The sequence below is a fragment of the Solanum dulcamara genome, chromosome 7, assembly GCF_947179165.1.
Source record: "Solanum dulcamara chromosome 7, daSolDulc1.2, whole genome shotgun sequence".
In the NCBI taxonomy this organism is placed as follows: domain Eukaryota; kingdom Viridiplantae; phylum Streptophyta; class Magnoliopsida; order Solanales; family Solanaceae; genus Solanum; species Solanum dulcamara.
In genome coordinates, this window is record NC_077243.1 from 9505163 (window position 1) to 9531170 (window position 26008).

The 26008-nt window shown below is 34.7% G+C and overlaps 3 protein-coding genes across 7 annotated transcripts; 2 read left to right on the forward strand and 1 right to left on the reverse strand.

Moving 5' to 3' along the window:
- The first annotated feature begins 1604 nt into the window (after nt 1-1604).
- LOC129896892 (uncharacterized) lies at nt 1605-6760 on the forward strand. 3 transcript variants are annotated; one of them, XM_055972877.1, is made up of 9 exons: nt 1605-1697; nt 4774-5125; nt 5198-5231; nt 5312-5539; nt 5643-5732; nt 5830-5895; nt 5995-6086; nt 6186-6233; nt 6327-6760. In XM_055972877.1, the coding sequence occupies exons 1-9, from the start codon at nt 1691-1693 to the stop codon at nt 6442-6444; spliced, it is 1035 nt and encodes a 344-aa protein (XP_055828852.1). In that variant the 5' UTR covers nt 1605-1690; the 3' UTR covers nt 6445-6760. The 3 variants fall into 3 exon arrangements, with proteins under 3 accessions (XP_055828852.1, XP_055828854.1, XP_055828851.1); XM_055972879.1 differs by lacking the exon at nt 1605-1697 and adding an exon at nt 4228-4251; XM_055972876.1 differs by lacking the exon at nt 1605-1697 and having other exon boundaries at nt 4508-5125.
- Nucleotides 6761-12916: 6156 nt separating this feature from the next.
- On the reverse strand, nt 12917-19210 carry LOC129894235 (uncharacterized). Of its 2 annotated transcripts, none has more exons than XM_055969820.1 (6): nt 19116-19210; nt 17389-18813; nt 15096-16085; nt 14291-14516; nt 13670-13812; nt 12917-13443 (listed from the first exon to the last, which is right to left on the reverse strand). In XM_055969820.1, the coding sequence occupies exons 2-6, from the start codon at nt 18811-18813 to the stop codon at nt 13126-13128; spliced, it is 3102 nt and encodes a 1033-aa protein (XP_055825795.1). In that variant the 5' UTR covers nt 19116-19210; the 3' UTR covers nt 12917-13125. The 2 variants fall into 2 exon arrangements, with proteins under 2 accessions (XP_055825795.1, XP_055825796.1); XM_055969821.1 differs by having other exon boundaries at nt 17389-18839; nt 19116-19203.
- A 1187-nt stretch (nt 19211-20397) lies between these two features.
- LOC129895898 (M phase phosphoprotein 10) lies at nt 20398-25640 on the forward strand. Of its 2 annotated transcripts, none has more exons than XM_055971681.1 (13): nt 20398-21164; nt 21326-21387; nt 22232-22352; nt 22457-22567; nt 22876-23013; nt 23636-23704; nt 23834-23875; nt 24025-24093; nt 24499-24570; nt 24661-24714; nt 24825-24966; nt 25052-25114; nt 25200-25640. In XM_055971681.1, the coding sequence occupies exons 1-13, from the start codon at nt 20457-20459 to the stop codon at nt 25214-25216; spliced, it is 1668 nt and encodes a 555-aa protein (XP_055827656.1). In that variant the 5' UTR covers nt 20398-20456; the 3' UTR covers nt 25217-25640. The 2 variants fall into 2 exon arrangements, with proteins under 2 accessions (XP_055827656.1, XP_055827658.1); XM_055971683.1 differs by having other exon boundaries at nt 22460-22567.
- Nucleotides 25641-26008: the final 368 nt, after the last annotated feature.

Below are 26008 nucleotides of genomic sequence, written 5' to 3' on the forward strand. Positions count from 1 at the left end.
CATGGACGGCCACGTCTGTCTCTCCCCCCCTTCCTCGTTAGTTTAGGGGTACCTCTGGCCCTTTTTTATAATTTTAATTTTTTTTCTAAATTTCCTACACCATCGCATACTCCTTCCCTCCACAACTCCACCCACTATTTTTATTAATTATTAATTATTTTTTAAATTTTTTTATACAACACCACATACTCCCTCCCCTCCCCCCCTCAACGCCAGGGGCGGAGCTACAGGGGTGCGAGGGGTGGCAACCGAACCCCCTTTGTCGAAAAATTGCACTATATATATATACTGCAATTTTTTTTATTCATGTACAAATATTATTCTTGCATCCCCTAACAAATGGAGATTGCGGATCAGTGGATAAGGTGCCTGTGATTGAGCCCGCGGTCGTGGGTTTCGACTCTTGGCAATGATACATTTTTTTACTTTTTTCATCCAGTCCCTTATTTTTTAATTTTCTTGAACCCCCTTATCAAATATTCTGGTTCCGCCCCTGCTCAACGCTCCCCAAAAAACTATTTTTTAAAATTTTACATTTTTTTTCCAGAAAATGGGTATAGAGAATAAAAAATGAAAACTTTTCAACATTTTTTTGGAGGGGTTGGGTGTATCGGTCGTGGAGCAACGGGGGAGTGGGTAAAAAATAAAATAAAAATTTAATTTACTTTATATTTAATTTACTTTTTATAAAAAAATTACAAAAATTAAAAGTTACGGGATGGTGGGGTGGAGTGGGGTGGGTAGTGTAAAAATCAAAAAAAAATGTTAAAACTTTTTTTAAGAATTTTTTTTTGGGGTGAGAGGGTGGGTGCTGGGTATGTGGTGGTGTAGAAAATTTAGAAAAAATTTTAAAATTTTAAAAAAAAATCATGCGGGACGTGGTGGGGAGGGGTGTTGGTGGTATGTGGTGTTGTAGAAAATTTTAAAAATAATAATTAATAATTAAAAAAAAACGGGTGGGGTTGTGGATGGAGGAAGTATGTGATGGTGTAGGAAATTTAGAAAAAAACAGTAAAACTATAAATAAGGGGGTAAAAATACCTCTGAACTAAAGAGGAAGAGGGAGAGAGGCTGATGTGGCCGACCATGTGGATATTTTTTTTCATGTGGCACTGTCACCTCAGTTTTAACGTCAACCGTTAAATGAAAGGGTAATTGTGATCTGTTTTGACAACGGCAAGGGTATATTTGATCTCATAAATAATTAAAGGATATATTTGAGCTATTTCAAATAGTTCGAGGATAATTTTGACCCTTTTCCATTATTTTTTAGGAGAACTTAATTATGTTTACTTATCTTTGAGGTTTTTAAAAAATGAAGACCACCCAACTGTTCTTTTACCTGTATTAAAAAGCGTTTTTGTTCTATGTATTTTCAACCTGCTCAAACCTGACCCAATCCACCCATTTTCCGTCACTAGGCCAAGATAACTGAGTTTTCTTTGATGGTTTATTCATTTTAAGAACTCTCTAGTCAATAATAGCTGCAAGGAACAAATTAGTTAGAAATGCTCAATAGATCAGTTATTCTGTTTTGTCATTCTTTCTGTATTTCACGGAAAGAAGATGTCAACAAGTAAGTATTTAGTTTGTCCTGTAACATTGGTTATAATCTGGTAAGTCCTTTCATCTTAGTAAAACTTGAGGAGCTTAATTTGTACCAGAGTGGGTGCATCTCCAGTAACTTGAAATGAGAGGTTTGTCTCATCGAAATCTTTTTGTGCTTTTCCCCTTTCTGAATTTAAGAATAAGTAGTATTGAAACAGTGGACACAATCTTTGTATTACAAAAGCAAGTGGTTGAGTCAATTTGGGAACTAATCGTGTGTTTAGGATTTTGAATGGTTCAAAAATGATGAATTTCGTACAATACATGGTACGTTATAAGTATTGCACCTTATTATAATTTTACGATAATTTTAAGTATTTAAATTTAAACTTAGAAATGGATTAATTTAGTGGGATATAGTTTCATGTATCAATCGCACTATTGGTTTTTTTGATTACTAGATATCCATTTTGCCGACAAAAATCACTCTTCAAATAGAGAAATTCTCTGTAATTAAAGCAATCATTAGCAGACAAAGATAGCTTTAAAATAGTAAGCATAGTTGACATTTAGCTATATTTGCTCTAATTTTTTGGTTAATGTGTCTTGTCTGTTGCTACTTTGGATTCATCATAAGTATCATGAAAAATCTAAAAAAATTAAGAAAGGATATATAGCCCACTTAATCACGGGACTGGTTTCTCCATTCGGAAGTTAATCAATGAGATGAAATTACGTTTCAACTACTATTGTGTTTCGTTTTATTTATTTATCTTGTGGTTGCGGATGGGGGAGCTAGGTAGGGTTGAGAGGTTCATCTGAATCTTCTTTGATAGAAAATTAGATTGTTTATACATGGTTAAAATTATATTATATATATATTAGATGATGAACACTCTTCAACTTCTTCGCGTGTTTACTTCTTTATATTTTGAACTCCATAGTAAAAATTTTGGTTCTGTAATGAATGAAGGTCGTGTGAAAGTTTTCTTAAACTGAAACTTAATGTGATTTTATTAGTAAGATATACATAGATCTTATCCTTATCTTTGTGGATCAAAAAGGTCATTTTCGAGAGGCAATTGTTCTAATAATCATGCAATGACAATTTCCTCCTAATTAATTGAAAAAAAGGAAATTTATGAAGGAAGAAAAGATAAATTATAGTGGGAATATAGACTTTGAGCTTTGCTTGAGAATCAAGCTTGGCGAACTTTTCAAGCCCAAAACAAAGGGGACAAATACAGGTATTTTATTGGGCTATAAAGTGGTCCCTTTCACCGACAAGAGTCCAAAAAAACCCTTAAACGTAGGGCTTAAAGAGTAAAGACTACGTATTTGGGCCTGATAGCGTGCACGCAATCCATGTGACTCACTAATTAACAATCTGGGCTTAGGAGTGTGGGCCCATTCAGGCCCTACCTGATTTGCCCTCATTTCTTATGATTGAAACATCATATCATGCTCCTTCCTTTTTTGTCTTATTTTTCACCATTTTTCTACAAAAAAAATAATCTTGCTATCTCTAGATCGGTACGATAAAAATATTTAAGGGTACTCAGTTCGAGTCACTTTATTATATTTTTAACATGTCCCTAATTGTAATCAAAACATGATACAAATAAATGATTATTTTTTTAAAATTTATATCTCATATATTATAATGTTAAATTATTTAACTGTGCAATTTTAAAATCCAAAATGAGGTGGTCGCACATTACAATCGGGGCGGACCCAGCATGTAATGAGGGGTTTATCCGAACTTCCTTCGGCAAAAAATTATACTATTTATATATGATTAAAATATTTTTTTATGTATAAATAGTAGATGTCGAACCCCCTTCGGTTAGTTCGTGTGTGTACTTTTTCAGATTTTGAACCCTTTTATTAAAAATCCTGGGTCCGCCACTGATTACAATATTATAATAGTAGCACATTATTCCTTGCAAAATTATCTTTTATTTTTAAAAGAAAAACTGAAATGGAATCTAACCATTGGGAATACAAAATTGTAAGTTTAAGCAAATAACCCAATTATTGGACTGTTTGGAATAATCACTTCAGATCCTTTCTTTTTTATTAATTTTTTTAAATTAATCTATTATCAAACAAGTAGTGAATTTCTAGCATTCATCCCTTGGAAATGTTCCTCAATTTGTAGTAGTGAAAAAATTCTTTCTTTAAGTCAATACAATTTTTCATAAGTGCAGATGACAAATTTTGAAGGCTTACAATGGTATAATTTCAAGTACTTTATAAAGAACAGTATATATATATATATATTTCTTTATTGGGAGCTTACAAACCTCTTGTAGCATGTACTTTTCTTTTTCCATGTTAAAAGAAGAATCAACTATCAATCCAACAAAATTTTTCCAGTGGGGTAAACCCCACCCCCACAAACATGACACTTGGAATATCATAAAACTAAAAAAAGTGACATATCCTCTATGTCTAAGAATTTCATATTTAATTTGCATGGGCATATTGGATTATAGACTAGTGACTAATCCTATTAGGCAAATCTTATTAGGATAACAAAATAAAGAAGCTTGTGCTCAAAGGACACCATCCTTTTTGTCCTCTCTCTATTCTCTTTTTTTTTTCTTCAAAATTTATTTATTTATTTTGTTAAAAATAAAATAAAAATTGATTCCTCTAAAGAAAAGAAGCAAAGCATCTATTCTTACACATCACCTGCAAGTATGCCAACTTTCCTTTGCTTACAATTAAGAACTTGTCTTCTTTTTACTAACTTTAATTTCAAAAATTTGTATATTAAAATTATTTTTTCTTCATATCTTTCTGTGCAAATGCATGCTGAAAGTTTAGAATCTCTGTTTACTTTCACTACTTATAATAAACTGTCTACAGTTTCATGTTATATATGATCTTTGGAGTTTCTTCTCTATTTTCCTTATGGGATGTCATAAATGGACCCTTTTGCTTATCTTTTTAATTAAGTTTTGGTCTTTTTTTGGTCCTGGATTCTTGATATTTCTATGAAAAATTCATTCTTGATTTCCACATTTCAACTTTGTTATTGAAGTTTACATCTTGACCTTTTTTTTCTTTTTTTGGAATTTCAATTCTTTGTATGTATTCAAATTCTTTTGAACAAAAAGTAAAGGAAAAAAAAAGGAAAATTCTTTAGTGTTGTGAGTAGTTAGAGTTTTACTGGACCTTTTGGCCAACTTTGTTGTGATACAATGAGTTTTCTAACAGGAGCACCAAAAAATTCATGGCAACCAGCTATGACAGTTGATACAACAACATCAAATTATTGGTTGAATTGGAGGGTTACATTGTGCTCCATTTGGATTCTTGCTTCAATGGTTTTTGCATCCATTCTCATAACAAAGTACGAAGGTCCTAGTGGTATAAGAAATAGGAGGAGAGAACAGGAGAAAGACTCCCCTGGACTTTTGTATGAAGATGAAGTTTGGAAACCATGTCTTAAAACTATACATCCTGGTTGGCTTCTTGGATATAGAGTCGTCGCGTTTTTAATTCTCTTGTTATTGTTAATCTTGAATGTTGCTGTTGATGGAGGGGAACTCTTTTACTACTATACACAGTAAGCATATTTATCCAAATGTTTATGATTTATGAATCTTGAAAATGTCCTTATGTATTGGCTACTGAACAGGTGGACATTCACATTGATTACAATTTATTTCGGGGTAAGTAATAGCAACATTGAAGTCATTTTTTCGTTTTTGTTCTGTATTTTTCCTCATGGTTTCTTGTTGTATGAATGTAGCTTGGATCTGTGCTCTCAATGTATGGATGTTACCAATATCACAATAAGGTTGGTGGTGATGGAATTGGTAACGAGAGGGCAGACGCTGAGTATGGTTCACGAAGATTGACTGTGAATATAGAAAGTAACAGCAGTACAAATGCTGCAAAACAGGTAGGGGAAAATGCAGAACAGAGTTCTCGCCAAATTGCTGACTTCTGGGGATATGTTTTTCAGATAATTTTCCAGGTAAATCTACGAGTAACCAAAAAAAATTGTGTTTGATCCTATGACAAGGCATATACAACTTTTACATATTACTAACTTTTGTCTTTCTGTTTTGTTATAAAAGATGAATGCAGGAGCAGTAACGCTTACTGACTGCGTCTTCTGGTTTATACTTGTTCCATTTCTGACCATTAGAGGCTACAATTTAAACTTTGTTAGTATTCTATACGTGCTATTTTGACTCTACTGTTATAGTGGATAAAGTTCAGAGAGGTTTCGTGTTTCTAATTGATGTTTCATTTATGTTGTAGTGGATTATAAACATGCATTCGATCAATGTTGTGTTTCTACTTGGTGATACAGCTCTCAACTGTTTGGTAAGTTGTACCAATTTTCCTCATTTGGTCTCAAGAATCATCTTCATAAGTTAATGATTCTTACATTTGACATTTGATTCCATAATGTTACAATTTCAGCGTTTCCCTTGGTTTCGAATTGGATATTTCTTTCTGTGGACAGCAGTTTATGTTGTTTTTCAATGGGCAGTCCATGCCTGTATATCAATATGGTAAAAAAAAAAAAACACTTCTTTTACCAGTTTCAACTAGTACATTTTAAGTTTTTCTGTTTGAACAACTAATGAATACTTGTCTTATTTTGGAAACAGGTGGCCTTATCCATTTCTTGATCTGTCATCTTCATTTTCTCCTCTCTGGTATGCATTTTGTTTAATGTCTACTGCATATTTTGATCTGGAAGAAATTTATGATTCAAGAAAATGAACCCCTCTTCTGATTGAAAATTTCAGGTATTCATCGGTGGCGGTGATGCACATACCATGCTATGGCATTTTTGTTTTGGTAATGAAGCTGAAACACCATTTGTTAAAGAAATGGTTTCCTCACTCTTATCAGTGTGCAGGATGATGCTAAGCAAGGGATTTTATGCCTTAAAAGGCAGCTAGCTATTGTCAAGGGAAAATGAGAAAAGATAACCACAAATAGCAGAGAAGGCAACATGAGTTCATTTTTTGAACAATACAACATGGGTGTTTGGTCCTTGTTTCCCCAGAAAAGGAAAAAAGGGTAACAAGAAAAGGAAAACAAAATATTACTGTATGTAGCAAAATAGCAGTAAATCTTTAGAGGTTATACAAAAAAAAAATAGAGGGATAGAGTTTTGGATTTGCAAGATATACATGTAGCCTAAACATGCAAAACAAATATTTATTGATTATATAAATTCTTCTTCGTTATAAAACAAACTAAACTTAGCAAATTAATAAGAAGAAGAGACAATAAAAAAAAGAGAGTTGAGAGAATTATGCGGCAGAAGAAAGAAGTAGAAGAGTTATGTATTATTTCTTCTTCAGTGTATCAACATTCTCTAATCTCCAAGGCTATTTATAGCCAATGAAATTAGAGGATAAGTAATGGAGAAATGACAACATGCCATTTAGTGGGTATCACTAATGAAAGTGGAATATCCACTACATTTTGTTCTTCCATAACACTCCTCCTTGGATGTTCACGTGTAATGTGTCTCATTAAAAACTTTACAAGAAACAATATACATAGTTATTTTGAACACCTATAGATGTTGTGCCTCGTTAAAACCTTACTAGAAAAAATACAGTGGAAAAAAGCCTAGTGAAGAAAAAAGAGTACAAACATCTGGTGATACACCTTGATTGCTGCCTCATTAAAAACCTTACTAGAAAAATTCAGTGGGACAAAACCTTGGTTAAGGGAAAAAGAGTACAACACGTATTTTACTCCCCCTGATGAAAACTTCATTTGATATTTTGGAGACGACGCATTCCAATCTTATATCTTAGCCTCTTAAAAGTTGATGTTGGTAATGCCTTTGTGAATAAATTTGCAAAATTATCACTCGAACGAACTTGTTATACATCAATATCACCATTCTTATCCAGATCACGTGTGAAGAATAATTTTGGTGAAATATGTTTCGTTCTGTCTCCTTTTATGAAGCCACCTCTCAATTGAGCTATGCACGGGGCATTGTCTTCAAATATAACTGCGGGTACTTTGACATCATTTTTCAGGCCCATATTTTTCTTTAATGAACTGTATCATCGATTTCAACCACACATATTCTCTACTTGCATCATGAATTTCTATTATTTCAGCATGATTTGAAGAAGTAGCAACAATAGACTGTTTTGTAGATCGTCATTATATAACAGTTCCTCTGTATGTAAATAGATAGTTTGTTTGAGATCAAGCTTTATGTGGGTCTGATAAATAACCTGCATCTGCATAACCAATAAGGTCTGTGCACAGTCTTTATTAGTATAAAACAAACCCATATCAATGATACCTTTTAGGTATCGCAAAATATGCTTGATACCGTTCCAATGTCTTCGCATTGGGATGAACTATATCTTGCCAGCAAATTAATATAAAATGTTATATCAGGTCTGGTTGCGTTAGCAAGAACATAAGTGCACCAATAGCATTAAGATATGATACTTCAGGACCAAGAAGTTCCTCATTCTCTTCTGGAGGTCGAAATGGATCTTTATCCACTTCTAGTGATCGAACAACCATTGGAGTACTTAATGGATGTGCTTTGTCCGTGTAAAATCGTTTTAAGCTTTTCTCAGTGTAGGAAGATTGGTGGACAAAGATTTCGTCTGCTAAATATCAATTTGCAGACCCAGATAAAGTTTTATCTTTTCAAGATCTTTCATCACAAATTCTTTCTTTAGATATTCAATCTCCTTTTGGATCTCTTCAGGGGTTCCAATGAGATTTATATCATCAACATAAACGACGAGTATAACAAACTCTGATTTTGTTTTCTTAATAAAAATAAATGGACAAATGACATCATTTATATAACCTTCATTTATCAAGTATTCACTAAGGCGATTATGCCACATACACGCTGATTATTTTAGACCATATAATGATCTTTGCAATTTGATTGAGTACATCTCCTAGGACTTAGTACTTGCTTTAGACAATTTTAATCATTCTGTAATTTTCATGTTAATTTCATTATCAAGTGAACCATAAAGATAAGTTATAACTACATCCATTATATGTATTTCAAGATTTTTATGTACAGCTAAACTAATGAGATATCAAAAAATTATTCCATCCATAACAAGTGAATATGTTTCTTCATAGTTGACCTCGGGTCTTTGAGAAATTTCTTGTGCAACAAGGCGTGCCTTGTATCTTACAATTTCATTTCATTTTTTCACAAAAATCCATTTATGGCCAACTGATTTTACACCTTCAAGGGTTTGGACTACAAGTCCAAAAACCCACGTTTAATAAGTGAGTCTAATTCTAATTGAATTACCTTTTGCCATTCTAATTTTCGATCGATCTAAATTTATCTTATCACCGGTAGAACTTATTGAATTTATTCATTCACTTGAATCTCGGGTTCACTGATTTCTTCAGGAATACCAGGATTGCTCAAATCTTGACTTTCTTTAGGAGGTTTTTTTGTATTATCATCTTTATTATTTTCTCATGCTTCTCTTTCTAGGATTTTTATCCTTTGAACCCAATGGTCTATCACACTTCATGCGTGTTTGGGATTCAGAAGCTATGATACTAGTAGATGGTCTTTTTGGGACATCAATTCGGATAGACACATTCACTGCAATGATATGTGAATTAGTTATCCGTTTCAAATCAGTAGGTGCATCTGCATTTGATTTGCTATTTTCTATTAGTGGATGATCTTCTGGACCTCCTGCTCATATGTGCAGGTACGTGGATCAAAATGAGATACTGATGAAACTTTTCATGTAATTTCTCTTTTGGGTTTCTTTTTCTCTCTCTCTAATTGCGGAAAAGTTGTTTCATCAAACCGACAATCTACAAATCGAGCAGTAAATAAGTCTCTTGTCTACATTTCAAAGTAGCGAATTATGGAGGGTGAGTCAAACCCAACATATATGTCCAACCTTCGTTGATGTCTATCTTGGTATGTTGTGGTGGTGCCACAGGCATGTATACCACACAAATAAAAATTCGTACATGGGCTATATTTGGCTCATGACCAAATACTAATTGTGACAGAGTATTTATTATAATTTATCGGTCTGAGACGAACAAGTGCTGCTGCATGTAAGATAGCATGACACCAAACAGTAATCGACAATTTTGTTTTCATAAGTAGAGGTCTTGCTATCAATTGTAGGCGCTTAATAAATGAATTTGCAAGGCCATTTTGAGTATGAACATGAGCAATAGGATGTTCAATTTTCATCCCAATAGATTAGCAATAATCATCAAAAGCTTAGGATGTAAATTCTCCAGCATTATCAATGTGAATAGCTTTAATTGGATAATCTGGAAATTGCTTTCTTAATCTTATTATTATGCTAATAACTTCGCAAACGCTAGATTGCGGGATGATAAAAGACACACATGAGACCATCTTGATGATGCATCTATTAGGACCATAAAATATCTAAACAATCCACTAGGTAGATGAATAAGTCCACATATATCCCCATGTATACGCTCTAAAAAGTCAGGAGATTCGATGCCAACCTTCAGGGTTGATGGTCTGGCAATTAATTTGCCTTGATAACAATCAACACATGAAAATTTATCATTCGTAAGAATCTTCAGGTTCTTTAACGGATGTCTAGTTGAATTTTCAAGAATCCGTCTCATCATTATTGATCTAGGATGACCTATTCGATCATGCCATAACACAAATGTATTTAGATCACTAAACTTCTGATTTACGATCAAATATGCTTCAATTGCACTAATTTCTGCATAATATAGGCCAAACGACAAAGTTGATAATTTTTCCAAAATATATTTCTGGCCTGAGATACTCTTGGTTATACCAAGGTATTCAGTATTCATTTCACTTAATGTCTCAACATGATATTCATTTCTACAATTATCTTTAAAATTTAACAAGTTTTTTGAGAATTTAGAAGAGAACAGTGCATCTTCTATAACAATCTTTGTTTCCTCAGGTAGAAATATAGTAGCTCTTCCGGAGCCTTCAATAATTTTTGAATTACCAGAAATTGTAGTAACATTTGTTTTTCTTCTGAGCAAGTAGGAAAAATATTTCTCGTCTTTAAAAATGACATGAGTCGTTCCACTATCAATTACACAAATATCCTCGTGATTGATCATTGATCCAAATAAATTTGAGGCATATCCATATTTTTTCTTCAAAAAGAAATAAAATAAATATTATAATTAATATATGGCTCATTATACAAATTTTATTTATTTAAATGAATTAGAAAAATGTAAACATATTAATTAGTGCAGGTAAATGAAAAGAAAATTATTTAAATATTATCAGGCTTATCAATATTTATATTTCCTTCTGGGAAATTGAAGAAATCAACTATATCCAGATGCATTGGCTCAATATTGTCTTCAGAGATAAAGTTTATCTCTGGATTATTTTATGCCCTCTTCAAAGATGCCTGATATAGCTGAACCATGCGTTTTGATAACCGGCAGGTACGTGACCAGTGCCCCATACCTCTACATCTATAACATATACTTTTTGAATTTTTCTTTGGTATGACTTCTTGCTTTTCACCCTTCTTATTATATTGCTAATCATTTCTCGGTGCCACCCAAGCATCATGATTATAATTTCTTATTCGACCACGTCCACGACTGGGGCCATGACCTCTTTCTCGTTGGTTATAGTTTGCCTGATTCACTTCAGGGAGTGACAAAGAACTAACGGGTCGACTATCATGATTTTTCATTAACCGTTATGACGTTCAACAATAAGAAGTTGAGAAAGTAATTCAGAATATTTTTTAAAATTCATTTCGCGATATTGCTGTTGCAGGAGCATATTCGGGGGTGGAAATGTGGAGTATGTTTTTTTCAAGTTTGTCTTGCTCAGTGATTTCTTCTCCGCATAAATTTAACTGTGCTATAATTCTAAACAAGGCAGAATTATATTCAGTTATATTTTTAAAATCATGACGTGTTTGTGGAAGGATGACCAACTTCAGGTGGTCATATCTTTCTTTTAGATTCTTCCATAGTTTAAGGGAGTCTTTTAATGTGAGGTACTGTAATTTTAATCCCTCGTCAAGATGATGTCGGAGAAATATCATGGCTTTGGCACGATCTTGACTAGATGCCATATTGTCATCTTTGATGGTGTCTGTCAGAGTCATCGATTCTAGGTCTATTTCGGCATCTAGTGCTCATATGAGTAGCCTTTTCCAGATATATCAAGAGCAATAAATTCAAGTTTAGAGATATTCGACATTTTAAGAAAATAAAATTCTTACCCTTTTGTTACCTTCTTAAAATAGCTCAAAGTGATGGAGTCTCGTGCTGATAACGTGTTATAAAACAAATTAAACATAGCAAATTAATAAGAAGGAGAGACAGTAAAAGAAAGAGAGAGTTGAGAGAATTATGCGGCAGAAGAAAGAAGTAGAAGAGTTGTGTATTATTTCGTATCAACATTCTCTAATCTCCAAGGCTATTTATAGCCAAAAAAATTAGAGGATAAGCAATGAAGAAATGGCAACATGCCATTTAGTGGATACCACTAATGAAAGTGGAACATCCACTACATTTTGTTCTTCCATAATATTCTTCAATATTTTTTCACAAGGTAAATAATTTTATTAACATTTGGGGGAAACCCAAAAAGTAATGTGAGTAGTACTTTTAGCTTGGGGTCTTGTATTTTCTGCTTCATAATGAGTTGAACTTTGAATCTGGTGAATCTCTAAATATTAGTACTCCAATATGTGTAACTTTTTGTTCCCTACGATTAAATACATTGAACATGCCGACAATGAAATCTGTATAAATAGTGAATGGCCCATTCTTTTGTTGAAGATTTCCACTTTTCTAGTGGGGAAATGGCTATATGATGGAAAAACAAAAAGCATCTTCAGTCAAAACTAAACTGATTAAAGGTGTGGAATGCTACTAATCACTTTTTCTGTTTTATGAGGAACACCAAAAGAAAGCATCAGATAAACTCTTTTTCTAGTCCCATAAAAGTGAAATTAGTAAACCTCATAATAAAGCAGGTTACAAGTATATTGATAGTGTAAATACACACTTTCAGTGTACCTATATTAAATCCTTGCTCATTTCCCTGCTTGTACTGTGGTATGACGAAATGCAGACACTACTTCAACACCAAAACCAAAACAAAAGGCATAGACAAATGATAGAATAAAAAAGCTCCTCAGTGCATAGTCCATACAGTAAAGACAATTATAAGTAGTATTAGTTGCACATACAAACTGAAGTGACATCGTGACTCGTGATGTATTGGCAAAACCAAAGAATGCTGAATTAGCTGAGCTTCTTGAACTTCACAAAAAGTATAATGCCCTTCGTTTATATCAGAAGTTTTCGCTGTAATAGAAGAAAATGATCATGAAGAGAAGAAAAAATCCCCCTTGTTTCTGATACATTATTACAAAAGAATACATGTCAAATGAAGGGAAATACAAAAGGACCAAATGAGAGAGACGGAGAGACACAGACAGAGAAAGAATAGGCAACTCTTACAGATATTAGCTAAAGCACAAGCTTCAATTCACATGATTTTCTTGCAACGCAAAATACAAGGATGAATATTCAGAGGTTGGTAAGAGGCAATGAACCCATTACAATAACAGTACTCTTATCTTCGGGCCGCTGTTCTCCACCCTCGCTAGACTTCAGTGATCTTACCTTCGAGAATACTCTAGAAAAAAGCCCCTTACTGAGGTCTGCCTTCTGTCCTGGCAAGTCCAAGGAAAGATTCCCCACACTGCTCTCACTCTGGTTGCCGCTACTTGTATTTCCCTCTTGCTCCGGCTTAAATTGAGTACCACAAGGGCAACTTGATGTCCTCCTAAAGCAATGCTTGTGAAAAACTGATTGACAAGACTTGCATCTTTCAATTTCTTCTTCCTGTTGAAGGACAAGTGGACAATTACATCAGTTTAAACATTTAGGTCAATAAAATTATTTACCTTATCAAAAAAAAAAAGTAACAACTTTTAGAATTTGAGCTAAATTCTTTTGGAACATGCAGTGCAGATTGGTTGAAAAGTATAATTGTTTAACTTCAGCTTCCCAAACAGGATGTTCATAAGAAACAGATATCAGTAAATGAAACAAGATAAGCCCTGCCAACCTGGAAAGGGAAAATGAGAGAAGAGGGGTCATCACAGGCTTGCCGAGCATTGCATGGTATACCCACATCACAACATATAAGGCACTGCTCAGCTATATGCTCCAGAATTTTTCTTGAGATAGTCTCGACCATAACTGGTAAGGCTGCATTTGAAGTCATATAGCCATCCAGACCAAAACATAAGTCAGTTTTCTCAATAATGTTGCCACATGGAAAACAAGGTCAGAACTATTAAAGAAACATCTTTTCCTTCATTTATCCTATTTTTCTTTTCTATGTTCTGGCGATCAGGAAGTAGTAACATTCATATTTCATTGGAAAGCAACGGTAACTGTAAATTAGAAGGGATTAATAGTACTGTCTGGCTCTGCTATGATTTAGAGAGAGAGTAGGGACAAAATAAAGAAAACAGGACAGTTTAGGAACAATTCTATGGCAACTTGAGCACTTGGAGGCTAAGCTAGTGTATAACTGTAAAATATCAAATAATCTTCAACAAAAATAAAATGGAAAAGAAAGACAGTAACAAATCACTAGCAAAGACAAGATCTGCTAGGACTTTAACAAGACGGCACATGTGTCCAAGCATCATGAGTATAAAGTTTCGTTTTGCAGGCTAACCTGCAAAGACTCCCTTGGATAGATCTATGAGATCTCTAAGAGAAAAAAAGTCACTGCTTTCAAGAAGATATCTTCTAGATCCAACTCCCTTGTGGATGGATCTTTGGAACGGGCAGCGAACAAATGGAAGCATAGTTCCTATCCTTTTTCTGATATTTGTGACATGCTGCAGAGCTGGGACCTTTGAGAACAGCAAGGGATTGACTGCACTGACACAAAGCATTGGCTGCAAGAGCAGAAGAATGAAACATAAGTCCTACAATTCTTTCATGTAATCATAGTGAAAAGGGAGCAGAAGTAAGAGATGCAGGAGGCTGCAGCACAGGGGGAGGCAAGAAAACGTGAGCATTTCCACAGCTGGGGCTTAATGCCTATTCTCCCTATGACGGCAGCAGGTTATATGTATTACCAACCCAGTCGAAACCTAGTTGTTTATCTTTTCCGGTGCCATCGCGCACCTTGACTAATCCACCGGGTACCTACTATCTACGTATCATGTAACTTTAAAGGTTTAGGTAGATGAGCAAAATTCACCAAGTTCTATGCTTTTTTGTCTCTGCTAGGATTTAATCCCTGGTCTCCAGGGCCTTTATCCCCACTTTCATTGACCACTTAACCCTTGGTTGCCACCTTTTGGATCGCAGAAAGATATTTGGTATGCAAGATGAGGAAACAAGACCAAGTGTCATTAAATTGCTTAATTATACATATATATATACAAACACATAATGCATGCCTGTTCGGTCAGAAAGAATGGAAAGGAACAGAGATTTAGTCAAATTTGATTGGAAAATTTTATCATTACCTGGTCATGGATTGAGTCCAGATAAGATTTAGCCATCTGAGAAACTGGGTATTGATTAAAGTCCCAAAGATGCAGAATCCTTGCAGGCAAAACGGCCATATCATTTGTATGGCATGACGAGCAGTACAACTGACCACTATATTCACAGAAACGAGGTTTTCCCCACCCCATAGTCAGCGCAAGTTCCTGTATTCGAGTCTTTCCATCGTCAAAATTTTTGTAGCAACCAGCACAAGAATAATGTTGTTCATCTAGTAACTGTTTATTCGACTTATAAGGCCTTTTATTTACGATGAGGGAAATAGTCTTCCCCAAGCTGGAAACATTCTCTCTGATTCTGCTTCTTAAAGTAGATGGAGACTGAAGTGCATTTGAATCATAAGTTGGAGAATCTGGAAGATCCTTAGACAGAGATAAGAAACAAACTACAGCATTGAGGGCACCTGTAGGAAACCTTGACTGGAGAAGGGAATTTAAACACTCTTGAATAAGAACACTTCGATCAGCAACAACTTTTGGAGAAGCACTTCCGAAAACCTTCCGGGATTCTTGTTCAACAGAGGACCAGACAGGAGGAAGAATCCTTCCCTGATCTGCGAATAACTTTTTCAACCGACGATAGAGAGCAGAAAATTCACGATACCGTTTTTCAACCTCCCAATTATCCTTGCCACTCCACACTCTTATCCTGTATGCAGTATATTCTCTAACTCCAACTAATCTCTCACTAAGTGAAACATCCCCTATTTTCTGTATTGTATCAATGACCTCCACCCTGTCAAATTTCAGAGGGTGTTGCATTACAGCATAAGCATCATCAGTACCAGAAGTAGAAGCAGTAGAACCACCATCTCTTGAAGGAAGTGGTATATATGATTGATAAATCTTGTTACCAAAACTGAATCCAAGAGATTCACCAGATTCAAGTAATATCTCTTCCATATCATGAACAAGCTCATCATATAATTCATTTAACTCAAGATTCTGTGTCTGCAAAAGGAAGAGAAAGTACAAAGCATCAAAAGAAGGAGCCTTGTACGTAGAAATGGGGAAAGATTCATTAACACCAAAGTAAGTTACAAAAATTGACCAACATGAAAGCAATAAGTACTGTCAGCAATAACCACCATTCAGAAAATTATGCACAAACGATATATTTCTTCTTTCAATCTGTATGCCACATAAACATGAACCAAAGGACCCTGACAATCCAAACAGAAGGTCCATAAGCACAATAGCAGAAGTCACTGAAAGTCATTGCACTTGGGAAAGAATCAGTATGTGTTCCAAGAGGGACAATGTTTATGAAAATAAGTGGACCCTCGAGAAGTTCCAACATAAAGGCACTCCAAAATTAATAAGTCAAAGTATCAAAAATTCTTTTTCAACTCCACAGCATATAAATAAGCACTTTATCATTTATGACGCTAAAATCTTCTTTATCTAAGCAAGCCTTTCTTTCTAGTAGCTACAATTTCATGAATCCGGTCTTTATCAGTTCTTAATAATCAATACTCAACATCTAAGACATTCAACTCACAGTGTGTTCCTTTCAACAAGCAGACAGATCCTTTTTCATACATTGAACCAGATTTACACAAACATGTCGCAGTGCTTGCAGATTTTTATATGTTGGATTATAAGAAACTTTATTTATCTTCTGTATTTGGCTCCTTATACATAAGCAAAGATCGGGAAATTATATACTATCCACCATTTTCTAGTCACTGGCAAAGGTGGAGGTTTAATTGATACACCTGATAAATAAACTACTCAATACACTGTGTTAAATAAGCATAGATTTCAGATAGAAAAGTCAAATTGTTTAATCAAATAATTACTACATGCGGTGAAAGAAGAGAAGTTGCATGTAAAGGAGTCACTCTTAGAGAAACACAATAACTTCCCATGCTTGCAAATTCACCCTTATGAATTCAGATTTATGGATTTTCAATGAAGAACCTCAAGAAGTATTTTCACATTTCGTGGCATGCTTCTGCCAACTCATCGCTGAAGATAAAATCAGGAAAAAGACTTTTACCTAGCAGATAGATATATGTAATGAGTACAAATCAATGTGAAATGACTATGCTTAGTTACTGTAGTAATATAGGCCGCCAATTAAATTTCACAGTTCAAAGGAGCTACGAGATTAGAAAAAGCAAAACAAGCAAAAGATGCCAATTTTTATCTGTTTGACGGAGAACATGGTACATATTTGTAAACTTCACCGAGATCATGTAAAATATATAATCTTGCAATATCCTTATATATATATTTGTCAATACTTTACCTTAGATGCAAGATGATATTCAGAGCAACCAACTGAAAGGGAGGTACTTATAGCATTTGTATTATCATTAGTCACTGATGCTAATGATGTAGATGAGCTTTGGTCTGCAGATAGTTCTAACTTTACATCTTTGGAAGGTTCTGTAGATGAATGATATTCATTTTGATCAGGATGAGATAAAGGGTCCAACAATAAGCTTCTGTGCTTTAGCTCCACTTCTCTGGAAACAAGATCATCATGGATATGAATTACTTTCTCATTATAGGCACCTTGATGTTTCACTTCCCATTCATCGCCTTCAATTTTTAGATCCTCTTTGATAGGAACTTCTTCTATTTGTGTTTGGGGACTTTTGTCCTGATTAAACAATTTGAAAGCACAAGACTGCTCAAGGAACTTTGCTGATTCATTTATGTGTTGAATTTGGTTATTTGTAATAAGCACGATGTTCTCATCTTCAACATGATCAGATTTACCATGGTTCAAAAGACTCAACTGGTCCACGGAACAGGTAGTAAGGTAGTTGATTAAATTATCACAACCTTGGTCGTGATTACTTGGAAGGTCCTCTTCTTTAGGAATTGCTAAACCTACACTAGATTGCTCAACAACACCGGTAGCAGCAATATTCGAACATTCATTTTCACTTCTAGTAGTTGACTGGTTTTCAGGCTTAAGTTCTTCATGCAACATTGAAGAGAGAGTAAATTCTCCATTTTCCTGCATGAAATCGTCCCAATCATCCGAACCAAAGGCTATTGCCGAACCCATAACCAACTTATTTTCATCCTTGTCATTTTCTTCAAGAGAGCGTTGTACCTCTCTTCCAAAATAAGAATTAAAGTTCTTCTCATCATTAGTGCTTCCTCCAAACATTGAGTCCTCACCATCTGAATGTTCATATTTTGACGACATCTCACTTTCATCGGAACATCTTACAAACTCAGCTCCACTGATTTCTACACCAGATTGCAAGCTTGATCCTTCCAAACTCCCTCCCATTGCTTTAACATCCCTATGGAACTCCAAACCATCATCAATCTCCATAGATTTGATTTCCAATGAACCAGCACTAATCCCGAAGCTTTCGATTTCTTTTCCAACTAGTTCACTATTCTTATATTCTGCAGATTCACAAGAATTTGTTGATATGAACAATTTCTCACAATTTTCACTTGTATTTTGCAGTTGAGTAGCCTTTCCATTCCACTCCTCACCCATATCTATAAACTCCCCCTCATCCATGCCTCCATATAAATCTAATCCCTTTTCAATAGCCTTGTGATCAGGCTCTTCCCTAGACCCCGCGCATAATGGGAGCTTTAGTGCATAGGATTTACCTTGCAATAACTCATCGTCCAGTGGATCACAAGGAGAGGTGACCATAGAAGAAGTTATCTTCTCTGTCCCCTCTCCTATTTTCATCTGATTACAACAATCCAATGAAAAAGCTATAAAAAAATTACACACTCAATTAAACGAAATCCACCAAATTCAGGGAAAAGAAATAAACATTTTTATCCAAAATCGATACAAGGAATAACGAATTTACTGCTTTCCGTTGACATCTAGGGCATATAAAGATACAATGTTATTTTATTTTTATAATTGAGTTAGAATTTAAAGATTTTCGCCTGATTCAGCTGACGGCGTTGAATTTAATTCAATTTTCCGATAAGTAGAGAGAGTAGCAGTTGAAATTAGTGATGGAGGGAGAAAAAACTGACCTTGATGAGCACGAAAGATGAAAGAGAAACGAAGATAAAATTCTTGAGTCGCTCCTTGTATAAATGTATATTTTATTACACTTGAATAAAAAAGGAAAAAATAAATACATCTAACAGTCAAATCAAATATAACACTCATGTATCAAACAATAATAGATTTGAAATTGTGATATAAAATTAAAATTTTATTTAAATATATAATTTGAATTTATTAATAGAAATTTACTAACACAAAAACTCTACAAATTGTAATTAAAATTTTCTCAATTTTTATACAATCTTATCGTATGAACGCAACATAATGCATAAACAAAATATCAAAATATCCTAAGAAGCTACATTGAAAGATCTCATATCTCAATGTTTTTTTTTATAAATAAAATATTTGTAATTACAAATTTCCAAATACACATAATTTTATAAGGATTCACTAGTTAACAATAATAATAACTAGTTATTCTTGAGTGTGTCAAAACAAACACTTTTTTTGACACACTATATCAAAACAGACTCTCTCTAAAAACATACACCAAAATAGACACTTTGCCCAAAAATAGGCGAGCTGTCTTTTACATCATTAACGTTCGCCTTCTCCAAATATAAACAATAGATAAAATAATTCTAAGGGTTCTCCCATTTTTGGGCGAACGACACTTCCTTTTTTCTTCTTAATGATTTTTTCAAAAATGGATGAACTATAGTTAATTTTTTCTTTTATATAGCTTTTTTATTCTATTTTTGTTGTAAAATATTCAAATGATGTTATAAACTAAGTATAATGTACTAAACTTAAGAAGAAAGATACATGAAAAAAATATCAAGTGCAGTATTTTTTCTTTTTACTTGTTTTTGCCTTCTTTCTTTATTACAAGAAGTGGGATATATATACATGTATATACTTGAGCACTAAGTATATTATATAGAAATTTATTTGATCATATATATATTTGGGCACCGAATATATTGTATGAATAACTAATTTATAATGCAAGGTATATTATGTGTATATCTATCTTACAATACAACATATATTATGTGTACATATATGTTACAACACAAAATATATTGTGTGTACATTTATTTTACAACACAAAATATATTTATGTGGATATCCATTTTACAATACATTATAAGTTCTTGTTGATTTCTTTCAGTGTTTTGTCATAGTTGAAGGACTATTAGTGATTTAAGTCAAAGTGTGGGGATGACTTTGATCCATAACCCAAACACAAAGGACTATTTAGGTTTTTTTCTCAAAAATATAAAATGAAAACATAAAACCTTTCTTAAACCCTACAACCTCTAATTGTTGGGAAGAAGAAGACACCATCATTCTCCTCTATGTCAACCGACGACAGCCAAAATGCTGGCGGCGTTATGGCCCTCCGGCGGCTTAAATCAACCGAACCACCATTTTATCTCTCAGCAACACCGGACCTGTCCGAAGCAGCTCGATTGGCTTCCAAATACCTATACTCTTCTATCAAACCCTACACACCGAAGTCGCCCTTCGCTCAGCTCTTGACGGATAGTTTTGATGCCGAGCAAATATGGCAGCAAATTGACCTTCAATCTGAGCCCTTACTTTCTTCCCTCGGTCGCCAAATCAGACAATTTGAGAAGAAACCGGAAGAAATTTCGAAGATTTTAGATTTAGTTTCAGGTACCAGTGAAAAAAAGAGTAATTTAGAGAGGGAAAAAGAGGAACTGGCATTGGATGGAAAAAGTGAGGACTTAAAGGATGTAGATATGAATGATTTTGATGATGAGGAGGAGGAAGAGGTGGAAGAGGAAGGAGAGGAGGGTGATAATGGTGAGAAGAGTGAAGACGTGGAGGAGGAAGAGAATGGTGGGGTAGGGGGAGTGGAAGATAAGTTTTTCAAGATAAATGAGTTGGAGGAGTATATGGAGTATGATGAGGCAAGGGAGTATGGGTTGAAGGGAAAGACCAAGAGGATAAGAAGTAACAAAAAAAAGGAGGATGAGGATGAGGACGAGGAAGAAGATGGTGAAGAAGGCAATGACGAGGACGAAGAGGAAGATGATGAGGTAAGAATTCTTTGATTTTGAAAATAAGGGTTGATTATGTTTTGTCATAAGGTGGTTCAGATATTTTGCCTAAGTTAATCATGATTGCAAGTAGATTGGTGACTGGAGATTTGTGTTTCTTTGATAAAGCATTCATTTTTATCATTATCTTGTTTTTGCAGCTTGGGTTTATGGGCCTCGGAGATGATGAAGATGATGAAAATGGAGGTGCAGAAATTGCCAGGTCTGTCTTCTTCTCCATGTACTCATTAATCCTTTTAGTGTTCTATGGAAAATAAAACATGAAATTTAGCTATCGAAGTTTGAGAAGAATTTGCAGTTTTGGTCTTAGCTCAATGATCTCAAGGGGATAGGAAAGCAATATGTCTCAGTCAATTTGACTAAAAGGCACTTTAGACTCTTCTGGTTATTTTTCTAGACTTGAGGTGCTTATTGTCCATTAGGTAGCATCTTTGATGTCAATTAGGCATAATAGATTTGGTTGTGAAGGGTGATTGAGTGTCATTTCCCATATTGCCTTAAGCGGAGAAGGACTGGACTATGTGATTAGGCTCTCCGATGAAGCTCAAACATTGTCTTTATGTAGTCATTCAGAATTTTCCTTGCAGCTGCAGGGTGTTTTTTCTGCCTCCCGGGCAACTGTATTCTATATTATGTCACTGTGACAGTTAACTAGTACTAGATTAGTGATCTTGGATGAAGATGCTCTCTGGTTTGCTAATATCAGAGGAGCCTTTGCTTTCTTTCTCCCTCTATATTTCATTGCAGTACTAATCAGCTGTCATTGATGGTACTACCATTTAATTAAGTTTCATAGTTTTATTTAAGTATCTCCAAGTACTAATTTTCCGAAATGGGCTGAAACCTTGCAGAATCACATTCCATATTTGCTGTTCTTAGCTTAATAATAAGACACCCTGCACTTGTCCCACAACAGTTTTCTTTCACTATTTTTCACCCCTCTACATGGAATGTCAATCACATTATACATGACAATGAGGTTTTAAACTATGTTACCCGAAACATTGACACTTCTAATTCGCTCAAACCTTCTCGATGATACACAGATATGAGGACTTCTTTGGTTCGAAAAAGGATACTGGACAGAAGAAAACTGTTAAATTATCGGATATATCAGATGACCTGGGAACCAATGATGACATGATTGATGATAATGATGACAATCAGGTAGTGTACTTTCTGTCCTTTCAGTTGGAAAGTGTATGAAGATGAATGAGTAAGTGATCTATACATGTTTCCTCTGTCTAATTTGTTCTCTTCTTCTGTTCTAGAAGAAGCGAAGCCTTTCTACCCATGAAAAGGAGCTTAAGAAACTCCGATCTACAATTGAGGATATGGAGAAAGCAAATTTGGAAGAGAAGTCCTGGACTATGCAAGGAGAAGTAACATCTCTCTTTCATATTTCCCTTATTTGTTTTAAGTATTTTCTTCGAAGAAACACCCGTTCATGTATACACAAGCCCAGATCCAAGATGAAAACTGAAACTCGGTTATCCCCGTATTCTTGTGCTAATTTCACAATTTTCTTTTCTCTCATTGTAGATGCTACTTACTATCTTCATAAATCTTTTCCTTTCTAATTGTTCCCTCTTCCTTTATATTTCCCTATCACTCATTCGTCAACATGTATTAGCTATATGTACCACATATGGCATCTTTAGTTCTGTATGTGAACAATCTCTGTTGGCAGGTAAGTGCTGCAAGAAGGCCAAAGAATAGTGCATTGGAAGTTGATCTGGATTTTGAGCACAATGTGAGACCTGCCCCTGTAATCACTGAAGAGGTTACTGCAACACTTGAAGAAATGATTCAGAAACGTATCATTGAGGTGAATATTCTTCTTTTGTCGCTATGCTGCGAATGTCTAAGTCTTTTTTTCTTTAGACCATGCAAATGTTAATAATAAGTTAGTTCCTTGCTACTGAATTTGGGCAATCTTCATGTGGAATGGAAGTATTCTTTTACTTTTGAAGAAGTGGAATGGAATTATTCTTTAGAGAAGTGTTTGCTAGTGACTTCTTGGTGAATTCGGTTCACATGTAGAGATAGGCTTGTGCGCTCAACTACAACGCTAGGCTCTTTTTTTAGAAAATTGCACTTGAAAAGAGTGTCACATTTTGTTGGTGTGTGTGACTATCTCATCTAAAAGCTTAAGCTGTTAGAGAGAACACACTTTTATGTAGTCAATTATATTCTCAACACGCTCCCTCATGCATATGCGTGATTCTTTTTTCATGGGCAAAGTGCGTGGAAATTATAGAAACTCCTTACAGATGTATGTCATACTTTATCAAAAAGAATCTCCTTACAGATGGAATAATCATATCGGTGTAATTTGTTCTTTTGCTATTGCTCTATCTGTTACTTTTCTTCTCTGCCACCCTAGCCAACATTTGAGTGTGGATGAAACAAGGTATAACCAGCAACTGACCCCAGCTTGTGATGTTTAGGGCCGATATGATGATGTTCAGAAGCCTCCTAGCTTGCCATCCAGAGCACCGCGAGAAACAAAAGAACTGGTAAATACTGTTTCTATATGTAAAAATATATACTTGTCCAATCAAGTGGATTCTATACTAATCTCAAGTGGATAGCTGTTATTAACGATGCTATGGTTTGATGTTTCTTTTTGATTTATCAATTTGCAGGATGACAATAAAAGCAAAAAGGGACTCGGCGAAATTTATGAGGTTAGTGCTCCTGTATTCATGTTACTCGAGGAGATAGATACTTTTTGGCAGCAATTACTGCTGTAAATATGTGTTCTCTATATTCATCATTCACAAACTTCTAAAGGAAATCTTTATCTTATTTGGCACTTTATTACATATTTTTGCAGGAGGAATATGTCCAGAAGACTGGCCTCGTGTCAACAGCATTATCCTTCTCAGATGAGCAGAAAAAAGAGGTGTTTGATCACTCACCTATAATCCAGCCCTCTTCTTTATATCAGGAGGAGTGGTTCTTGTGCTGCTTAACTTTGTCATTGACCCCTTTTATTTGCCTCGTCTTACGTACCTCTTATACATATGTCAGACTACTTGATGCATTATTTTATAACATATAACCTTAGCCTGAAATATGTTATTGCTGTTTGAATATTATGAGCAATCTATTGGAATGTAATTGTTGGGTAAATATGTCAACAAACTTCTAACAAATTACAGCATGAAAAGGGGAGGAGGAATTCTCTTAAACTTCAAAGTTTAAGGGGTAGCGTGTGGAGGAGGGAAGGAAGGGATGAATAAGGTCTTAATTGCTTTACCTGATTGCAACTTTTTTTGAGTATGCTCTATTTTGATTGTCAATACAGGCCACTATGTTGTTTAAGAAACTGTGCTTGAAGTTGGATGCTTTGTCTCATTTCCACTTCACTCCAAAACCGGTATGACTATAACAATGTACATTTAGCGAGCTTTTTCTCATCTCTAAACAGTGCGTCTCATTTTACTTCTCCATGACTCAACTTGGTTAGGTCATAGAAGATATGTCTATACAAGCAAATGTTCCTGCACTTGCAATGGAAGAGGTGAGTTGACCTGAATAAGTAGACACTTCTTATCTTCAAATTAACTTATCATACTTGCATAAATTCATCGTTGCTCAAGCTTATTTGCTCATATTATTGTTCTATGGTAGATTGCACCTGTGGCGGTCTCTGATGCAGCTATGCTGGCTCCCGAGGAAGTATTTACTGGCAAAGGAGATGTTAAAGAAGAAACAGAGTTGACACAAGCAGAGAGAAAAAGGAGGAGGGCTAACAAGAAAAGAAAATTTAAAGGTGAGTTCTTTAGTACTGATATGTCCTAAGGACACTTTCCATGGTTGACTGTACAAAAACTGATGGTTGGGTAATTATTTTGCAGCTAAGTCAGCAAAAAGGACAGTAAATCTGGCACCAGAAAATACATCGTCTAATGATGTTGAGCGTAAGTTATTTCTTTTATTCTTATCTCTGTCGTCTTCCCTCAATGAATTTCAATAACTGAATTATGTAGTGCCATTGTTTTACAGGTAATGATAAGTTATAATGTGTACCAAAACTTATCTGAGTGGAGCTCGCATGCTCCACTCACTCAAATTGTGATAACAGTTTTGGTGCCAAATGGTTTCTATGTCGTTTCTCAGCCAGAGTGGTGAGCTTTTCAAAGCTGCATCCACATACGAGACCATGATACTTTCCATAGTACATGAATTGGAGTTCCTAGGAGAAGTATTGGTGGCATCATTGTTATGCTACTTTGGCATTGCAGAAAGAGAATATCTTTACCAGGCCAATTTGGTTGAGAAGAATGAGTGTTACTTCACATGATAGGAAACTTCACTATGATGTAATGTGTTTTTTTGATAGCAAATTGGTTGAGAAAAATGAGTGTTACTTCACATGATACGAAACTTCATTACGCTGTAATGTACCTTTTTAAATAGCAATTTGATGGTCTTGGGCATCTAAAAGTTTTTAAAATGTAAAGAGTTGGGTGATAAATGTGTCACATTTCATTCAATATAAACTAACCAAAGAAATATGTATTAGTTTGAATTGTTGACGTCTGAATTTCGCATTCAAAATGATTTAAGTCAAGTTTTTAGGAGCAAACAAAGGAAAAGCAGTTGGAGTGAAAGAGGTAGTTTGTTCTCTTCTTTTGACCAATATGGGTGGAGTTTCAATTCATAATTGAACCCCCTTCCAGATAAAATGTAACAATTGAACTGGATAGTTTACTATAGAAAATTGATCATCTTAAAAGAGCTCGTAATGTACAGTTAAGTCTTTTGCTAGTCTTACCGGGATTCTTTCACACACAAAACACAAATCAATCCAA